The 18,789-nt window shown below is 36.6% G+C and overlaps 1 protein-coding gene across 1 annotated transcript in view; it reads right to left on the bottom strand.

The window, feature by feature from the left end:
- Window positions 1–447: 447 nt before the first annotated feature.
- Window positions 448–18,789, bottom strand: part of GABRG3 (gamma-aminobutyric acid type A receptor subunit gamma3) — an 833,483-nt gene continuing 815,141 nt past the window's right edge. The window contains exons 8-10 of the mRNA XM_027956997.3: window positions 14,580–14,776; window positions 14,229–14,288; window positions 448–8,875 (exon numbers count right to left, since the gene is read on the bottom strand). Coding sequence (XP_027812798.3) covers window positions 8,594–8,875; window positions 14,229–14,288; window positions 14,580–14,776 — 539 coding nt within the window. The 3' untranslated portion in view covers window positions 448–8,593. The remainder of the gene's footprint in view (window positions 8,876–14,228; window positions 14,289–14,579; window positions 14,777–18,789) is intronic.

Here is an 18,789-nt window from a genome sequence, read left to right as displayed (position 1 = left end):
CACGTTCATGGATAGTGGAGGGACAGAAACCCAGAACCCTGCTCATACTATTTAAGCACACCTGAACTGTAGGTGAGGCCCTGGAGACTGGCACTTGCCTCCTTGTTTGGCTAGAGTGGGATTTCAAGCTCTCCATGGGCAGGGGTGGGTGTGTTGTTTGGGCTTGCAGGGGAGTCTCTGTTTCTGGGCTTCATCAAGAGTGGAGAATGGCACATACTTTGATCATAGGTCACAGGTCATTATAACCTCCCCCCTCTTTCTTAACATTTGCAGAATCTGCCTCTGGGTAGGGTTAGCAGAAGAGTGAACCTCCAAGAGGGGCAGTTGATGTTATACTCCAGCCGGTGGGAAGGCCCCCCACCCATGTGGACCTGAAAGCCCATGCCTTTTCCCAGCCTCCTGTTTGGCCATTCAAAACAAGAAAGATACCTACTCTTGGCTCAAATATTTCTGACAACATGTGCATTTATTTGTATTAGAAGTACAAACATAGGAATCCAAATACAAATACAGAGGGCAGCCTAGCCCACCCCGAGCAGGGCACAGTGGGACCAGACTGGCGAAGCAAGGTATAGTGCCTCCCATGTCTCAGTGCTGCCCGCGTTGCCAAGGCACGTAGGACACAAGTGTGCCCACTTTTCTCTAGGAAATCACGAGCCGCACAACTAGCAGGGAGTCACATCCTTGACAGAGAGGAGGAGGATGGCAGGACCTCGGACCCAGAGCCAGAGCCTTCAGGCCCTCATGGGATGACAGTAGAGCAGGGGCTGTTGGTGCCACTTGAAGGCAGGGACCCTGGTTTGGCTCTCAACTCACTTGCCTGGAAAGGGACCAGAGCACACATTTGGCCAGGGCAGGTCACCTCTCAGGACCAGGTCTCCACACTGAGCCTCTACACTGAGTGCTCAAGGCAGATTCCAAGAAACCCTCAGATTCTGAAATCCTTCTCCTCTCTCCCACTTGGAGGAGATGAATTCACAGGCAGGAAGGATTCCCTCCAGGCAGAGAGCAGATATGCAAATCTTCTCTGCCTTTCTGCCTGGAGCATCTCCTAGGGCACCTGACGGTTTTCCTTTACACAAGTTTCAAAAAGAGACGACTACACATTATGGTTAACTCTTACACATTGCACAGTTCACACTAAACCTGGTACTTTCTCACAATATACATGAAATCTGTGTCCTAAACAAGTGTTACAGAGGCTATTTGCCACCTATGTCTTGAAGAACTACTTTTGCCTTATCAGTTAAAATAGACCAGTATGCACAAGTGACCAAGAAATAACTTAAGTGTGCCCTAGTGAAAATGTGATGGTCTACTCTCAGTAGAAGGCAGCCTCATTTGGACTTCAAAACAATTTCTGATCAGTTATTTAAGCTTGATTTTCTTTTTAAAGAAAAACTGTGGCCCCACATTTTGAGGAAATAAAAAGATAGTTCTCCTATCTGTTTCTTTCTTTTTTTTCCATAAAAAGAAAAAGCTTGAGAAGCCTCCTTTTGATTTGTTTCAGCTATGTTTAGGGTGGTAGGTAGAGTAATACACACGCTCATAAGTTGTACTAGTTTTATCACTGTACGTAAGGATATAAATACACACATCACTGCATGTAAACACAAGATGGCCCCTTACGCCTCACAAAACAATCCAGGTCTAATCCCTGAAAATTGTTGCTCTTTAAGAACTTTCCACAGAGAATTCATTCATGAGGAATGAATCTCTCACTTAGTTCAGGAGCTGCTTATAAGGAAACACGTGTCATGTAGTTGCACAAACATATGCTTGTAAACATTGTTCACTAGCACAAAATTAGTCATTCTGAAGGTCAAGAATGATCGAAAGTTTCCTTTTAAATGTTTTCATAGAATAAGTCTAAACAGCTAATATAATAATAAATACTGTAAATTTCACTAATATGTTTTACATGTGTCTATTTCTATCCAAAAGTAAAAATCTCAAGATATATTAGAAAGAGTCAAAGGTTAGACCCAAATTATATAATAAGAAGCATATTGACTGTCCGTTGGGGCTAACAAAAATCTGAAGTGTATACAGAGGCATTCATTTTAGGGAAAAATGATAGATCATTCTTAGCCAACTTAAATGTTAACTTTCTTGAAAAGGAATAAAAAACGTCAAGCACCATAAAAACAACAAAACCAAACCAAGACAATATAAGAAACAAAACCACAAACCCACAAGCCACCGAAAAACAATTAGGTGGAATATTCTCCTAAGGAATAATTTCAAATTCTGATTGAGACGGGGTAGACAAACAGGACCTCTGTGGCAAAATACAGTTCTGGAAAGCACTTTTTTTAGGAAAGCAAATATTTGAACTGCGTATTTAATATTTAAACAAATCAAACTTTTTATTTTCTCTTTTTAAGTTCTAATTTTGTTTTAGTTTGGAAAAGATGTTAAACTTTCACGTTGTATGACTAGTTAAGCACTAGGATGCGTGCATGCATGCTCTGCAGTGTCCGACTCTTTGTGACCCATGGACTGTAGCCCACCAGGCTCCTCTGTCCATGGAATTCTCCAGGCAAGAATACTGGAGTGGGTTGACATTTCCTATTCCAAGGGGATCTTCCTGATTCAGAGATCAAACCTGTGTCTTGTGTCTCCTGCACTGACAGGCAGATTCTTTACAACTGAGAAACCCAGGAAGCCCCAAAGCACTAGTAAGTGTGTGCGTGTGTGTGTGTGTGTGTGTGTGTTTGTGTTCAGTCATGTCTGACTCTTTGTGACTCATGAACTGTACCCCACCAGGTTCCTCTGTCCATGGAAATTTCCAGGCAAGAATACTGGAGTGGGTTGCTATTTCCTTCTCGAGAGGATCTTCCTGACCCCAGGGTCAAACTCATATCTCTTACATCTCCTGCATTGGCTGGCAGGTTCCTTACCACAAGCACCACCTCAGAAGCCAGCACTAGCGTGGAACCTGGAAAAGGATTCGTAGATGATGATGATAATGATGATGATGGTGGTGGAGGTGGAGGTGATGATGGTTATGATAGTGGTGATGATGATGATAATGATAATGCAGCATAATTTACTTCTTCTAAAATTCTATCATATTCAGCTGCCAACTTAAAAATTTGGTCAGTAAGTTAAATGAGCTTTCTGTCAATATATATCATTTAATTACATTGAAAGTCACTTCAGAATGAAGTTTTTCTGTTTTCTTTAAACTCTCTGTAGCTTCTAGGGTCACCCTGCCCTAACCAGTGCTTGAAATCAGGGAATGGGGCAGGTTAGCTGATTGGTGGATGCATTGACTGGCACTGCCACAGCTAGTTAGGGTGATGAGGTATTCTAATCTCAACAAAGTGACTGAAGTGCTGCTCTGTGTATTGAGTGGCTTTCACCTGTCAGTTGACAAAGCTGACACCCCAAATCCTTCCTTTTGTAAACAAATAGCCAATTAAAACAAAATCTGCTGTAATAAACAAGAACCAAATTAAAGGGCTCATCATTTGCTCCTGAAAATCAGTCTGGCATTGAGTTCTTCTGCTTTTTAATGGAAAATAGGAGCTTTAATACTTTTTGTGGAAAAGTGGTTATTGGGAAAAATAAGGAATCTCAAAGAACTAGAAAAGCAGAAAATACAACAGTCACCTTCTCAGTCTGGGGGATTTCATTACTGGCAATCAATCTTCACAGTACTTTCCAACCTGCACAGTTTAAGCTGTTCAGCAGTTAGAGAAGACCATCCTTCCCTGCAGAAACCACTATCATCCTCACATTGTAGAACAGTCCACTGGGCTGAGAAAATGTTATGTTGTGCTTATAAATGCAAAAAAAAAAAAAAAAAAACCCAACAAACAAAAAACAAAACCAAAAATCCAAGGTGGTAGAGGTAAGTGATGATCTGAATAATTCAAGCAAAACAACTTTACAGTTCCCTCTCATTAGCTGAATGGTACATTCAAATCTGTTGCTCTATGTGTGAGTGTACATGTGCATCGGGAGCATGCTCCTGTGTTTTACCTACCTAATTATTTTCTAGCTCATGTTCCTGTATAATACAATTTTAAAAACTGGCTTAGTTAACTCAAAACATTGAAGACTTGTTAGTAAATGTACTACTTTCTTGGGACTGATATAAACCAGTCTAAACTTTGGTTTTTCTGTGAGCAGAGTAATGAGATTTAAGATGCTTCATTGACAACATTAAAAACCAAAGCATCATTTAACTAGACATTTTGAAAAGCAAGCAGGAAACATTCTCTTTTGATCTAAATAGAACTAGACTAGGTTTATCTCCTGGAGTTGCTAAATTTTAATCAGAATAAATTGTAAAAGAAGGAGTGGGACTGTCTAATGGCTGCTCTTCAAAGATTACCAGATATTTTATTTTAAAAGCCAAAGTTTTATTTTCCATAGATATGACTGGCCAAGTTGTTTACCTATTATCGCAACTCTTATCTCTGTCTTTTATGGTGTTTTATCCCCTTAATGATAGAAATATGTTTTTACCATAAAAGGTAAGTTAACAAAGAATTTGAGAAGGGGTGATTTAGCCTGAACTTTTACTTTTGGTTCTTTGGATATGATTATAGACTGTGGCAGTACTGTTAAGTTGCGTGAATCTGAAGGTTTTCTACAGGCAAATTTGAGGGGGAAAATGTACAGATTACACACTACCTCAGTTTTGGGAAATTTGAAGTGGACTTCAACAGAAAGTTTTGAGTTTTGTATTACAGTGTGTTTACCATCTGATTCTTTCTTTCTTATTTACAGACATCTTTCTGAATATTTTAAAATGTGATGGTGTTCTGAAGTCTAATAGTAAATATTTCAGTGTGCATTTGCATCAGATTATCCTTATCTCATCATTCACATTTTGTCTTTTTTACAGAAATTGAGGATTAAATTTCATATATATGTATAAATTTCAGAACACTTCAGACAGTAGCAAGATCATGGAGAGAATTAAAAATGTTTGTATTTTGAGAGCACTGATTTGGTATAGCAAGTATAATGGCATGGAGACTAGTTAGAGTCCTTCAAGTCTTCAAAGGAAATCACAGAAAGTTTTCAGTTATTGGCAGCCAAGATAAAAGTGATAAAAATGAGGTTTGTATTTGTTTTGAGTCTTAGCCCTTTTAATAAAGAATGCCCTGTTGTGGCAAGTATCCACCAATGCAAAATAGGGTTATCAATTACCACTCTTGCTTCCAGAGTGTGATATTTTGTGGAGGAACAAAAAAAAAATCTGTCTACACATTTTACTACAGCAAGCTGTGACCAGGTAAAAAGACTTGGTGTGAAGGGTCTAAGTGAACACTCACATCCTATCACAAGCACTAATGTCACTGACTTTTAGATTGGCCCTGATTTCTCATATGTAGCCTGAAAATGCTTTGTCATAAAGGAAAGACATTTCTTCAATTAAAGAGTCCACAAAAATTGAGTTTTTAACTGATCTGATAATACAATTAAGGATAAAACTGTTGGTCACATAAAGAAATCTTGTCTTCACCATTCATAAATGATAAATAAAATCTGGCAGGAAATGAAAAATCTAAATGATATATGTAATTTAAGATTTATGTGTTACTTTAAGGCATATGCTGGGTAAATTAGGGACAGTATTGACTGGGTCCAGAGTAAGTTATAGCTATATTGTCCTTCTCAGTCATGTATATGACAGTCTCTGTTCTGGCCTGTGGTATTCAGACTTTGCAGAAACTGAAACCTTCTAAGATCTGAAGATGCATTTTGCTCTAATTCCATTGATGTGTAATTTCTTTTTTCCTCTGGCCAGTCTAGATGCAGCTTATTAGAGACAGTCACAGTTGTCAGTATGAGCTGTGGTGGTTAGATATTTTTGTCAAAATGTGGAACAGTCATCTCCTTAATTTAGTGGTTCTAAAAGTGAGGAACACAGTAGCACTTTTGGAATACATGTCACTCAGCTTCCCTACAGCTGCCATCTAGCCACCAAACATCACTCTCTGTTCTACATGCAAAGCAATCTGGGTGGAGCTGTAAGGATGTAGTATCTGTGAACAGTCTTGTACAATGCTCACCATACATACGCTACTAACCAAGCATACCGGTGAAAGAGAGTCCTTCAGTTAAAGAGTGATACATCCCCCTCACACTATCCCAGTGCCCATCCTCTTCCTTCTTCCATAAAGTAAACTCATACCTACTTAAAAGCATGGCCCTGAGCTCTGCACCTGTGTGAGGTACATGCCAATTTCCCTTATTGCAGACTGAAATGGTTTATCTGTGGAGCTGGGATCAATATGGAGGACTTAAATGGGCAAGCTGCAGAGAAGCAGGCATTGGTGTGTTCTCAGGGAATGCTTTCGTTCTTCTTAGTAAGATCCCGTAGTGGATAGATGTGCAGAAATCCAGTTTAGGCTCTGTGATCTGTTACACTGTCTTGAGATGAATGTTCTGTTTCACGGAAAAGGAACCATAAACTAGTGTGTTTAGATCAGCAGAATGACTGATACTGGGAGGAAGAGATTGGTTGGATTCAGAAAACACAGATGATCCTATACTTATAATTTCATAAGAGTTGCCAATGATGCTCAATTATTGAATGGCCTTGAAACAAGAGGCCTCAGTAAAAAAATTCAAAGGTAAAGTTGGACTTCATATATGTGATAAAATGCTTTTAGGCTGTTTTCCTCCCAAGAATTTTGCTGAAAAATTCAGCTCCTTCCAGAGCTTTTTTAAAAAAGAAATAATGAATTGAAATTTTCATATTGCTACAAAGTTGAGAATTGTGTTTGAAGAAGAACCTTGGGATTCTCTCCCTGGGTGTTTAGTTCCTCTGGTGGGATGCAGCCAGGGCACCTCCAGAACCCCTCCCTGTTGTTGAGTGAGTGGGAGGTTGATGCCTGAGAGATAGGATGAGACTGCTAGTAGGCACAAGTCTCCAATAGCACAGAAATTTCTGTTGAGCTAATAGATTCAACCTGTTTCTCCACAAATACTTACTGTTTTTTGTGTTTTAAATTGGACTTCCAAAATAAAAACCAATTGGTTTGTGGCCTATGTAGTAAGAATCAAATCAAAAGGCATGGAAGGAGTTGACAGGAAGTAACTCAATGTCTCACATTATATAGACTTTTCCTTGAAAATTGGGTGATAAAGACCAACATATTTGCATTCACTTGATGTTCGTAAAAATTGACTCATCTAATTTCAACTCTTCTGGTCTTTTCCACTCCCATGTCTTCTGCGTCTGGTCTGCATTCATCAAATTATATGAAAAAGCACTTTTATATACTTTTCCTGCATAATGTTTTACCTTTTTTCCTGAATAATAATAGTATGCATAATACATAATTAAAATAAAATTATATGGTTTCCATAAAACAAATTCAATTTTCTATGTGATAAAGATGAGAAGCAGAGTTAGTACCAAAAATTTAATAATGGCAAAGCATCTGTTAAATTAATGGTAGGACTTTTCTTCCCCCTATCTATGGTGGAAAGCTTCTGAAGAGTCTTGTGAAATACATACTAGCATCCAGTTGTAACAAAGAACTAACATCAATAAGCAAGTTTGCTTTGTGTTATAAAAATATCAAAACAGTAATAATTTCAAGGTTTCTTTTCCTTTAGAATCTTGCTACCTACCCTTATTCCAAAATATAAAATAATTTTTTCATCAAAATATATCATTGATGATAGCCATGACCCATTGTTTTGCATCTAAAATTGATTTGACTTGAAAGTTAATATTCACTAAGAAAAATTTGTACAAATTCTATCTATATTTCTTTCACACTCTGGAAAACAATTTCAAAACCAAAGCTTGTGAATGCTATGTACCTTTCTTTGCAAGGTAAAGAGAATCGTTGAACCTATAATAGAGTATACTCTGGGGTTGCCTCTTGGTCTAGTAAAACACAATTCTTAGGATAAAATGTTGAACTTATGATGTTCAGAGATAGTAAACATCTTTGAATTCAGCAACATGAGAATTCTGAAAATCAGACTGTTGCCTCAACTGAAAACTTATGGATGAAACAGATATAACCTTTCCAAACTTAGGGTGAGGTTATTAGATTAAAGCACACCCACCAGTGAAGGTGGTGACAGAGCAAAGAGGCCACAGAGGGAGGAAACTGGGTGGTAACTCACTGCAGTTCACTCTTGATCTCAGACTACCAGTGGCCTGAGTGTCAGGCACCAGGGACCCTGCGCAACTGGGCGCCAGTGCCGCCGAGGGCCCAAGTAAAAACACAGAAAGGGTGGAGTCTGAGAGAGCTTCTCAGATATTTGCTTGTACGTTTCACAGATTTCTTCACAAAAGAAAATTGGGAACTGCTTCCAATATCCAAAACACATTTATAAATATCACCAAGCTACAGATTCAGCAAAGGATTAGCAAGAAGATCACTTTAACACTCAGTTAACTTGTGTGTGCACACGCATGTATCTGTGGGTTTGAAATACGTAATAGACATATTTGCCACATACTCCTACACGGCTCCAAAGTAATGTATTTCAGATAAACTGAGATGTGTCTTTCCTTGCTACTCCAGTTAGTCACTACTGGTCTGGGGACGGTGAAAGTGTAGAGGGGAACCTAACGCTCTTCACTTATCACCTGGAAGAAGAGTTAGAGATAGAGGTATCCCACCCAATAAACCAAGTTGAAGAGCAGGAATGATGTAGGGAAAAAGATCCGTGAATAAGAGTCCAGTTCCAAGATGTCTATGTGAATATGTCCTTTTCTCCAAGATCCTGATTTGCATTCTTCATAGCAGCAGAAGAAACTCTGACAGTCTTTGCCATCCAAACACTCATAGACACAGGTATCTTCTAATTCCTGCCAGTACGCGGAATTGTTTAGAGTAACTGTTACAGGTGGTGGTGGCCTCATGTCAAGGAGAGAATAGTTCTGCAGACAACAAGAACAACACAAAAATCATCATGAAATGCATCAAGGACAGCTCGAGATGAATCAAGCTATAAGCATAGATTACGGCTGTCCACAAATAATGTGACAATACTATGCCCCATGCCTGCTCCCCGATCCCTGCTACGGAGAGTTCAATCTTTGCAAATCTAATGGAAAAACAAAAAACTAGAGTTCAGTTTTCCAAATTTGTGTTTCTCAGATTACTGATAAGGGAGATTCAGGATTTTTTCAAATGTGTACTAGACATTTCAAGTCCCTGTTCTGCCTACTTCTCTGCTGATTTGGAGTATATATGCACACACATTATATACAATCCTTCAAATGTTAAACCAATACTTATCAACTTGTGGAGAAATAAATTTCTTTTCTTTCTAATTAGCAAACAGTAAAAAAGCTATGGTGTGTAGGAACGATAAGAGAGAATCTTCTTGTTCCATGTAATTCAGGTTAAAAAATGAGCTTTCAGTGTGTGAACACCAGACATTGCTTGTCATCTCTTAACAGTCAAAAATTGTATACAATTGGAATGTTTTGTTTTCTACTTCACAAGCTCTCTTCCTGATGTGGAGAAGTCAATATTTGGGCAGATGAGGCGAGGGGACGACTTATAGTCACTCATAAATGAGAGGAATCATTCTTAACCTTGAGTAATGGCTTCAAATAGACTTGTCAATTCTTCAGGCAGTTGAAGAACTCTCCTATACAACTAGAACTGTGTACTAAATTGAAGTTTTTAGAGAGGATCAGTTCAGTTCAGTTCAGTCACTCAATCACTCAGTCATGTCTGACTCTTGCAACCCCATGGACTGCAGAACACCAGGCTTCCCTGTCCATTTAGAGAGGACAAATTTCTAAGTTTGACTGAATAATGTATGAAAACTAAAAACCATAGTTGTCTTTCTGTTCTAATTTTACTTATGCTGCAGGAACTGAGGATCTGAGGTGTGAAAGGAAACAGTATGTGTCAGTGGAGGCTGAAATCAAGGGAGAGGGAGGCACACAAGCCCTTTGCGTAATGCTGCAAGAGAGGCCTTTCAGAATTCATCATGAATATGATATATATATATTATATATTATTATTACATATATTTTATTAATACATATATTATGTAATATACATAAAATAATATCATATAGTGTATATATACATATACAATATTGTATATTGTATAGACAATATATAATAGTGTAACATATTAATTATAATTATTAATATAATATACAATATATTATATTGTATACTATACTGTCTATGGGTATATTATATAATATACAAGAATTAATTAGAATTAATTTATTAATTACAATATTGTAATATTGTGATATTATTGCAATATTACTGGTATATTGTAATATATTATTGTATAATATATTATTGTATATATTATTGTAATATACAATATTGTATATGTATATAATACATATAATATAATTATATATAATATAATACATGATATATGACATATAATATATAAATATATATCAATATATAACATACATATATAATACATTATAGTATTATAAATACAGTGTTAATAATATAATATAATATAATATATAATACAAAATATAATGACCAGAAATAATAAATATATCATATAATATAATAATAAATATATTATATATAATACTATATATATTATTGTATATTATATAATTATATTATATGATACATATTATATTATAATACATACTATATGCATATAATTATATATTATTATATATAATTATATTATATAATATATAATTATACATTTATTGTGTATACATATATACATGTATATATGTATACAATATATATACATATATATGAAAACAATATATATACATGTATATATGTATATATGTATAATATATATAATACTGTATATATTATAATACATATGATACAATCTGTATCAGATAATATAGATAATATATATAATCTATTATCTAAAGATATATAATATGTATAATTATATAATATATGATATTATTATATATTAATTATATTATGTATTATTATATATTTATTAATATTTATTTATTTATATTAATAAATATATATTATATATTCTTGTATATATTTATATAAAACCAAAACCCATAAATACAAGGAAATGTGCACCTTTTTCCTTCTACTCTGGATATCACAATGTTTAGATATTTTTCTAGCTCTGTGGTAGAGCATTCAGTGTCACTACTGGTAGCCTTTGGGGCATCCTTTTAATTGGGAAATGTCTGTGTGAGGACTAAACTAAGTCAAGATGCTCTGGGCCAACAGCCAGTCAGGGAGCCATGATGCAGCTGCCTACTTTCTTCTACAATTCTAGGCAATCGGAAGAAATAAATACCTTGGTGTCCCTCTGGTTCTAGTGTAGGTGCATGTTCTCCAGGTTAATTGTTCTTAAACCTGAGTGGGTGTAAATTTTACCTGGAAGTTTGCTGAGAAAAGCAAATTTCTGACTCGACTCTGGTGCATTTGAGGAATTTTTTTTTTATAATCTTCAATTAGAAAAATCCGCTTTTATTAAATAATAATTGTACATGTGTTTTGACAGTGTTCAGCCAGATTTTCATCCTTTTATTTCTTCAACCTTTTTTACCTGTATAGTGTCACACAAAGATGTCCAGCCATTACAAGCAGGCAGGACCAACATGAAGAGCTGTCTCAAAATGGGCATCAGAAGTCTCTGCAGGGATGGAGACAGCTCACTAGAGATTAAAAGGATGACCAATGAGGTAACCGGCTAAAAAGCGTATGATTTCTGGGACAAGAGAACTATATACCTCACTTCGTCATTTAGAGAACTAAAATCTATGATCACTGAAACAAATAATAAGAGATCTCTACTTATATCTTTATAGCTCACTGTTGTAAAATGACATATTATAATATTGAAATAAAACTTATAATGTTAAGAACTGTAAATAGCCATATGTTAAATTAAGTACTTCTTTAAATTCAGTCCCTCCATTTGTTAAGATAATTTCAACTATGCCCCAAATAGAGATTTTAATTAATGGATCTCCAGGGTCATCTTCAGCCCAGCTAGTCCCTGCCTGACTCACTCCTGTTTTGCTTCTTTGTAAATGCAGTTCCTTGACTTCCTCAGAACCACTGCGCTTCCTGGGCAGCAAGTGCTACTGTATACTCACAGTGGACTAGCCTTGCATTTTATGGGTTAGGTAACTCAGGCACAGAACAGTTTGGACAACTTGTCCCAAAGCAACATATAACCCTCAGGGGGCCAGCTCCTGCCCCTGGTTACTGAGAGGCTGTTCATCTCTGCTTTCCCTTTTTGAGGAGAGTGGCCCCTTAACTAACCTGACACTAGATATTTCAGAATAGAACTGAAGACATTATCATCCAACAGTTGAAAAACTCCATTTTTTTTTTTTTTTTTTTGGTCTTCTGAACTCCTGTTGAAGACTTTCTGATGATGTCTTGCTAGCTGGCCTGGAGCCCTTTCTGTGAATTGTTTTTGTATGTACTTTCTTTAGGGTCATTGCATTTTCCAGCTTAAAAATTTCTAGTTTTGTGGCTATTTTTTTTCTCTATGTTAAAACATTCTTTATTACTTTTGACTGTATCATTTCTATACCAAAGATGTCAATATTTCTTCCTCCACTCTTAGCCCCCTGGTTGTGTGTGATAGTGTATTTTCTGGGCCTCAGACTATTTGTTCTGACTTGTCTCTGTTATTTAGCATCCCCTACTTCCACCCCTTCCCATTACCTTTCAGTCTGTTTCTATTTGGCAGCATTTGCTGGCAAAATCTACGTCCACTATAGCTTCCCACAGCTAGAAAAATGGCTTCACTTCTGTCAGAACTATAATGATACATACTTGCAGAGCATAGATAATTATACAATCTCCTGATGAAATTGATGGAAATGAACTGGACATAAGATGCTAATTAGGAGCTAGAAAACCATCTATTGTGTATGGGTGGGCATAAAACATTCAGTGCAATTTGTGACTTCTTATGTACAAAGGAATAAAAATAAAGTAAAAGTTGTCATATGGTAAAAGTGGCAGTTCACAATCAGTGATTTAAAGACATGTTTTCCAGTTTTTCAATAGAGTCTTACATTAAGCTATATACACTAAAAATTTGGGTAACACTAATAATTAAATATAACAATTTTTTAAATTGTGAAGGTTCAGTCAATACTTATAGGAGTTTACTTTTCCACATCTCAGTGTCCTTGTCAGTAGAGTGGGTTTTTGTGAAGATAGAATGAGTTGATACATGAAACGACTTAGAATATGTTGTCAAACAGAGTTAGCACTAAAAGAAAATCAAAAAAAAAAGAAAAGAAAATCAGGGAGAGCTATGTCATTCTGAAGATAGGAAAGGACTTCCAAGAAGGACACAAGAGGCAGATACCACAAAAGGAAATGCTGATAGATTTGACAATAGGAGATTGAAGACACTGCACGTGGAAAAAAGCATGAGAAATTGCAGTGAAAGCATTACTAATGAAATCTGGAATAAAAACTACATACAAAACCAGATTAGTATCCCTAATATATTCTATATGTGATTATATAAATTTTACATTGTATAAATGCAATAAATATAACTGGCAGATAGCATGGTACTTTAAAAAACTTAAAGGATAAAAATGTTATCAAAATTGTATAAAAAATTATATAAAAATTAATGGACAGAAAAAGCAATTCACAGGAATATGTGAAAATCAAAAACAAGTAAAAAATATATTAAGCTTTATCAATAATCAAAGCAATGCCAACAGGAATAGTTTGTAGGAGTTGTTTATATATTCAACTATCCAACTAAATGCAGGGAGAGTGACCTACATTGAGCAGTGAGTGACTCACACTGCTAACAAAACTGGTGAAATGTGATTTGGAAAAAAAACATGCAATTCTTTGGCCCAGGCATTCTGCTTCTAGGAATTAATACTAAGGAAACAGTCACAAGTATGTACAAAACGGTAGTGACAAAAATATGTTTAAAAGTGAAAAGTTGTGGATTAGCCCAGTGTCCAGCTGAGATCATCTATGCATGCATCGATCATGAACATATGATACAATCATCAAAATGATCCTACAAATTAATATTTTGACCAAGAAGTGTATTCAGAACATAATTCTGAATTACAGAAATATGTATGCTATACACTAATCCCTGAGTAGAAGTGATTTTTTTTCCCTTTATTTTCCAAATTTTCTAAGTTGAACATTTCTTTGTAAATACATTTTTTAGGGAATACATGCATTACTCTTTGGTCTTCAATAGATGCATCTGTAAACAATAATATTTTTCAATTATAGTTTACACAAAGTTCTCAGAAATATTTACACTTGCAATGTTATACGTACAGACGGGGCTTGTAGGCTTATCCTTTCATGAATCCATCTCGAGGAATCTGCATGTAGTAACTACAAGAAAAGCAGAAAAAGCCATTGAAAACTGCCATGGAATCTGTATTATAGAACACTCTGATAAAGAATAATCTTTAAGGTGTGATTACATCAGTCCATGACACTGGTAGGTGAGGCTGAAGACTGCTTGACAGTCACATTCATATCTTCTGCATACCTATCTTGTTTTTTAAAAGTCTTATTAAATTAACTATGTATATCATGTATAAAATCCTTATGAATAAGAACCATTTACCTAAAAATATTCTTCTACTACCTTCTGAGAAAATCTTTGCTACCGGAACTCACCGATGTTTTTTTCTTAGTGGTAGGTGGTTTTCTACAACTTGAATAGTAGTTGAGGGTAGCGTACTCCATCAGAGCAGCAAAGACAAATAAGAAGCACACAGTCACGAAAAGGTCCATGGCAGTCACGTAGGAAACGCGGGGCAAGGACTTCCTGGCTATGGTGCTGAGCGTGGTCATGGTCAGCACCGTGGTGATGCCTGCACAGGGGACACATACCAAGTCGTCAGAGAAGCCGAACAGAATCCCTCCATTCCGCACGGTGGTTTATTTTTATGCGAATCCTCCCTGACGTTGCGTAAACGTAATAATACTTTTAATTGTAATGTATATATAATATTATAAGCAACATTTCCATAAGATGTTTTATTATAGTCTTCACAATAACATTAAAATATATGAATTAAGTTGATATCATCCCATTTATTCAGTAATTTTTGTATTGTTTGACATTTTGTCTTTTAAATATATTTTTAATGAAAGCGAGATTTGCAGTCCTCTATACTTTGTCTGTTCCTCCTGTCACACTTCTCTTCTGCCCACGTAAACTATTTCCTGTCTTACTTCTCCTTCTGTATGCAATTTGTAAACTCACTTTTTTTTTGAAGACTCAGCAGAAACACCACTTTTTCTGAGGCAAATCATTTTATAGTACTCCAGGCAGAGCTGATGATACACACATCTTCACTATTCTTATACATTCTATGTGCCTCATTTTTTGCATGATCACAGAGAATTGCTTATGTCTTTGTGGTCTGTCTCCCTGCATAGAATGTGCAATCTTTAAAAGCAAAACTGTATCTTGCTCATCCTTTCTTGCCCATTACATAGCACCATGTCTAGCATTACAACTATTTCAATAAATGCTTTTTGTGAGTGCATTGATTCATTGGTTAATTAGTTAACTAATCACAGTATTAATCTGAATTTATTTCATATATGTTAGCCAACACTAAAGATTTAATCAAAGACTGTGGAGCAAATTTAAGAGATGTATATGTGATAGAAAGATCAGGTAGACATGACAGATGAATGCACATTAGTTCCCATCTTTGCACAAGCATCACAGCTCCTGTTTAGTGCCTCCCTGGTCTGTCAATCAGCAAGAAATTGTAGAATAAATCAAATAGAACAGCATGAACAGCATGGTCAGGTGTACAGGATATTGAACTAGAAGTCAAAGCCTTCAGCCTTGCTCTGGGCTTTCTCAATATTTGGTTAGATAAAGCCACTTACTCTCTTTGAATCAGTTTCTTTAATCAATACAGTGAAAACAGAATGTCAGGCTCTCTTTATTGTAGGTGGGAAAGTTGTGATACATTTTGTAAAAATGCACTGTAAATTTGAAAAGTGTACACTGATGGTGGGTAAATTTTTATGAAAAATATAGATTTTGTAATAAATGTTCAATTTAACATTTTCAAAAATGTGGTGACCATGCTATGTCTAAAGAATTTGTAGGTGGCTCAGATGGTAAGGTGTCTGCGCACAATGCGGGAGACCCGGGTTTGATCCCTGGGTTGGGAAGATCTCCTGGAAAAGGAAACTGCAGCCCACTCCAGTATTCTTGCCTGGAAAATCCCACGAACAGAGGACACTGGTAGTCTACAGTCCACGGGGTCACAACAGTCGGACGCAACTGAGCAACTTTACTTTCACTTTCATTTTCAAGAAAATTGCGTATTTTTACTAAATTTCTTCAAAAAATTTTAAAGTTGATTCTTTTTCTCTTTTCATTTTGGAGTACCAGTTGAAATTGTGTTATACATCTCTATATTGTCCCACAGATCACTGAGGCTCTGTTCAGTTTAGTTCACTTCAGTTCAGTCACGGTCGCGTCCGACTCTTTGCAACCCCATGAACGCCAGGCCTCTCTGTCCATCACCAACTCCTGGAGTTCACTCAAACCCATGTCCATCGAGTAGGTGATGCCATCCAACCATCTCATCCTTTGTCGTTCCCTTCTCCTCCTACCCTCAATCTTTCCCAACATCAGGGTCTTTTCAAATGAGTCAGCTCTTTGCATCAGGTGGCCAAAGTATTGGAGTTTCAGCCTCAACATCAGTCCTTCCAATGAATACCCAGGAATGATCTCCTTTAGGATGAACTGGATGGATCTCCTTGCAGTCCAAGGGACTCTCAAGAGTCCTCTCCAACACCATAGTTCAAAAGTATCAGTTCTTCAGTGCTCAGCTTTCTTTATAGTCCAACTCTCACATCCATACATGACCAGTGGAAAAACCATAGCTTTGACTAGATGGACCTTTGTTGACAAAGTAATGTCTCTGCTTTTTAATACGCTATCGAGTTTGGTCATAACTTTCCTTCCAAGGAGTAAACGTTTTTAAATTTCATGGCTGCAATCACCATCTGCGGTGATTTTGGAGCCCAGAAAAATAAAGTCAGCCACTGTTTCCACTGTTTCCCCATCTATTTGCCATGAAGTGAAGGGACCAGATGCCATCATCTTAGTTTTCTGCATGTTGATTCTTTTTAATCATTTTTAAATTCACATCTTCTTCTAATTAATAAATTTTATGTAATGATCAATTGTGCATGATCTCTCCCCTCCCTGGCATCTTCAATCTGCTCTTAAGCTCATTTAGTGATTATTTTCAATTTGACTATTGTACATTTTATTCCCTGGTGGCTCAGGCGGTAAAGCGTCTGCCTACAATGCGGGAGATCCGGGTTCGATCCCTGGGTTGGGAAGATCCCCTGGAGAAGGAAATGGCAATCCACTCCAGTGCTATTGCCTGGAAAATCCCACGGACAGAGGAGCTTAGTAGGCTACAGTCCATGGGGTCGCAAAGAGTCGGACATGACTGAGTGACTTCACTCACTCACATTTTATTCTAGAGCTTCATTTTTAAGAAATGTATTTGTTGATATTATCCATCTTGTCATTCACTAACATTGTATTTTCTTTTTAATCCTTGAACACTCTTATAATAGCTGCTTTAAAACCCATATCTGCTGATTCAACATCAGAGTTGCATTTTAATGTTGACTTTTTTTCTTGATCATGGATCACAATTCTCTGCTTCTTAGAAAGTCTAGTAATTTTTTACTGTATATACAATATTGTAGATGATACATGATGGACTATGTAATTGTTTTAAAAGAATGTTGAATTCTTCCCTATAATAAATAGTTGATTTACTGGTGGTTTTGCTTGATTTGTCATGGCATGATTTGTTTCATTTAAAGGAAGTCTAGAGTATTCCTTTATTAAGCAGGGCCCTTCAGATGTCTCAATTAAATTTGCCAGTGTTGAGATTTCTCCACTCTTCTGGTCAGCAAATCTATTATCTGAAAGAATGGTATATTTCTAGTATCTCTGTCCTCTTGACACCATGCTGGCTACTCTTTGATAGGACTTGCATAGTTTCAAGTTGTGCAGAAATATTACTCTGTTTTGAAGCTGATCTTTAAAGTTATACTCACTATGACCTCTGAATTTGTCATTGTGAGGTTATAACCTCAAGAATAGTTGCTAAATTTATATTATGCGTTCGTCAGCTGATTTATCACATACTTTCTATAAGAATGCAAAGCCAATATTGGGCAGAGGGTCAGTTCAGTTCAGTTCACTCAGTAGTGTCCAACTCTTTACAGCCCCATGGACTGCAGCACGCCAGGCCTCCTTGTCCATCACCAATTTCCAGATCTTTCTCAAACTCATGCCCATTGAGTTGGTGATTCCATCCATCCATCTCATCCTCTGTCATCCCCTTCTCCTCCTGCCTTCAATCTTTCCCAGCATCAGGGTCTTTTCCAGTGAGTCAGCTCTTTGCATCAGGTGGCCAAAGTAGGAGCTTCAGCTTCAGCATCAGTCCTTCCAATGAATATTCAGGACTGATTTCCTTTAGGATTGACTGGTTTGGTCTTGCAGTCCAAGGGACTCTCAAGAGTCTTCTCCAACACCACAGTTCAAAAGCATAAATTTCTTGGAGCTCAACTTTCTTTTTGGTCCAACTCTCACGTCCATACATGACTTCTGGAAAAACCATAGCTTTGACTAGACGGACTTTTGATGGCTAAGTAATGTCTCTGCTTTTTAATATGCTGTCTCAGTTGGTCATAGCTTTTCTTCCAAGGGTAAAGTGTCTTTTAATTTCATGGCTGCAGTTACCATCTGTAGTGATTTTGGAACCCAAGAAAAGAAAGTCTATCACCGTTTCCATTGTTTCCCCATCTATTTGCAATGAAG

The sequence above is a fragment of the Ovis aries genome, chromosome 18, assembly GCF_016772045.2.
Source record: "Ovis aries strain OAR_USU_Benz2616 breed Rambouillet chromosome 18, ARS-UI_Ramb_v3.0, whole genome shotgun sequence".
Lineage (NCBI taxonomy): Eukaryota > Metazoa > Chordata > Mammalia > Artiodactyla > Bovidae > Ovis > Ovis aries.
Note: the sequence above shows the minus strand (reverse complement) of the source record. Positions and strands in the feature narration are given on the sequence as shown.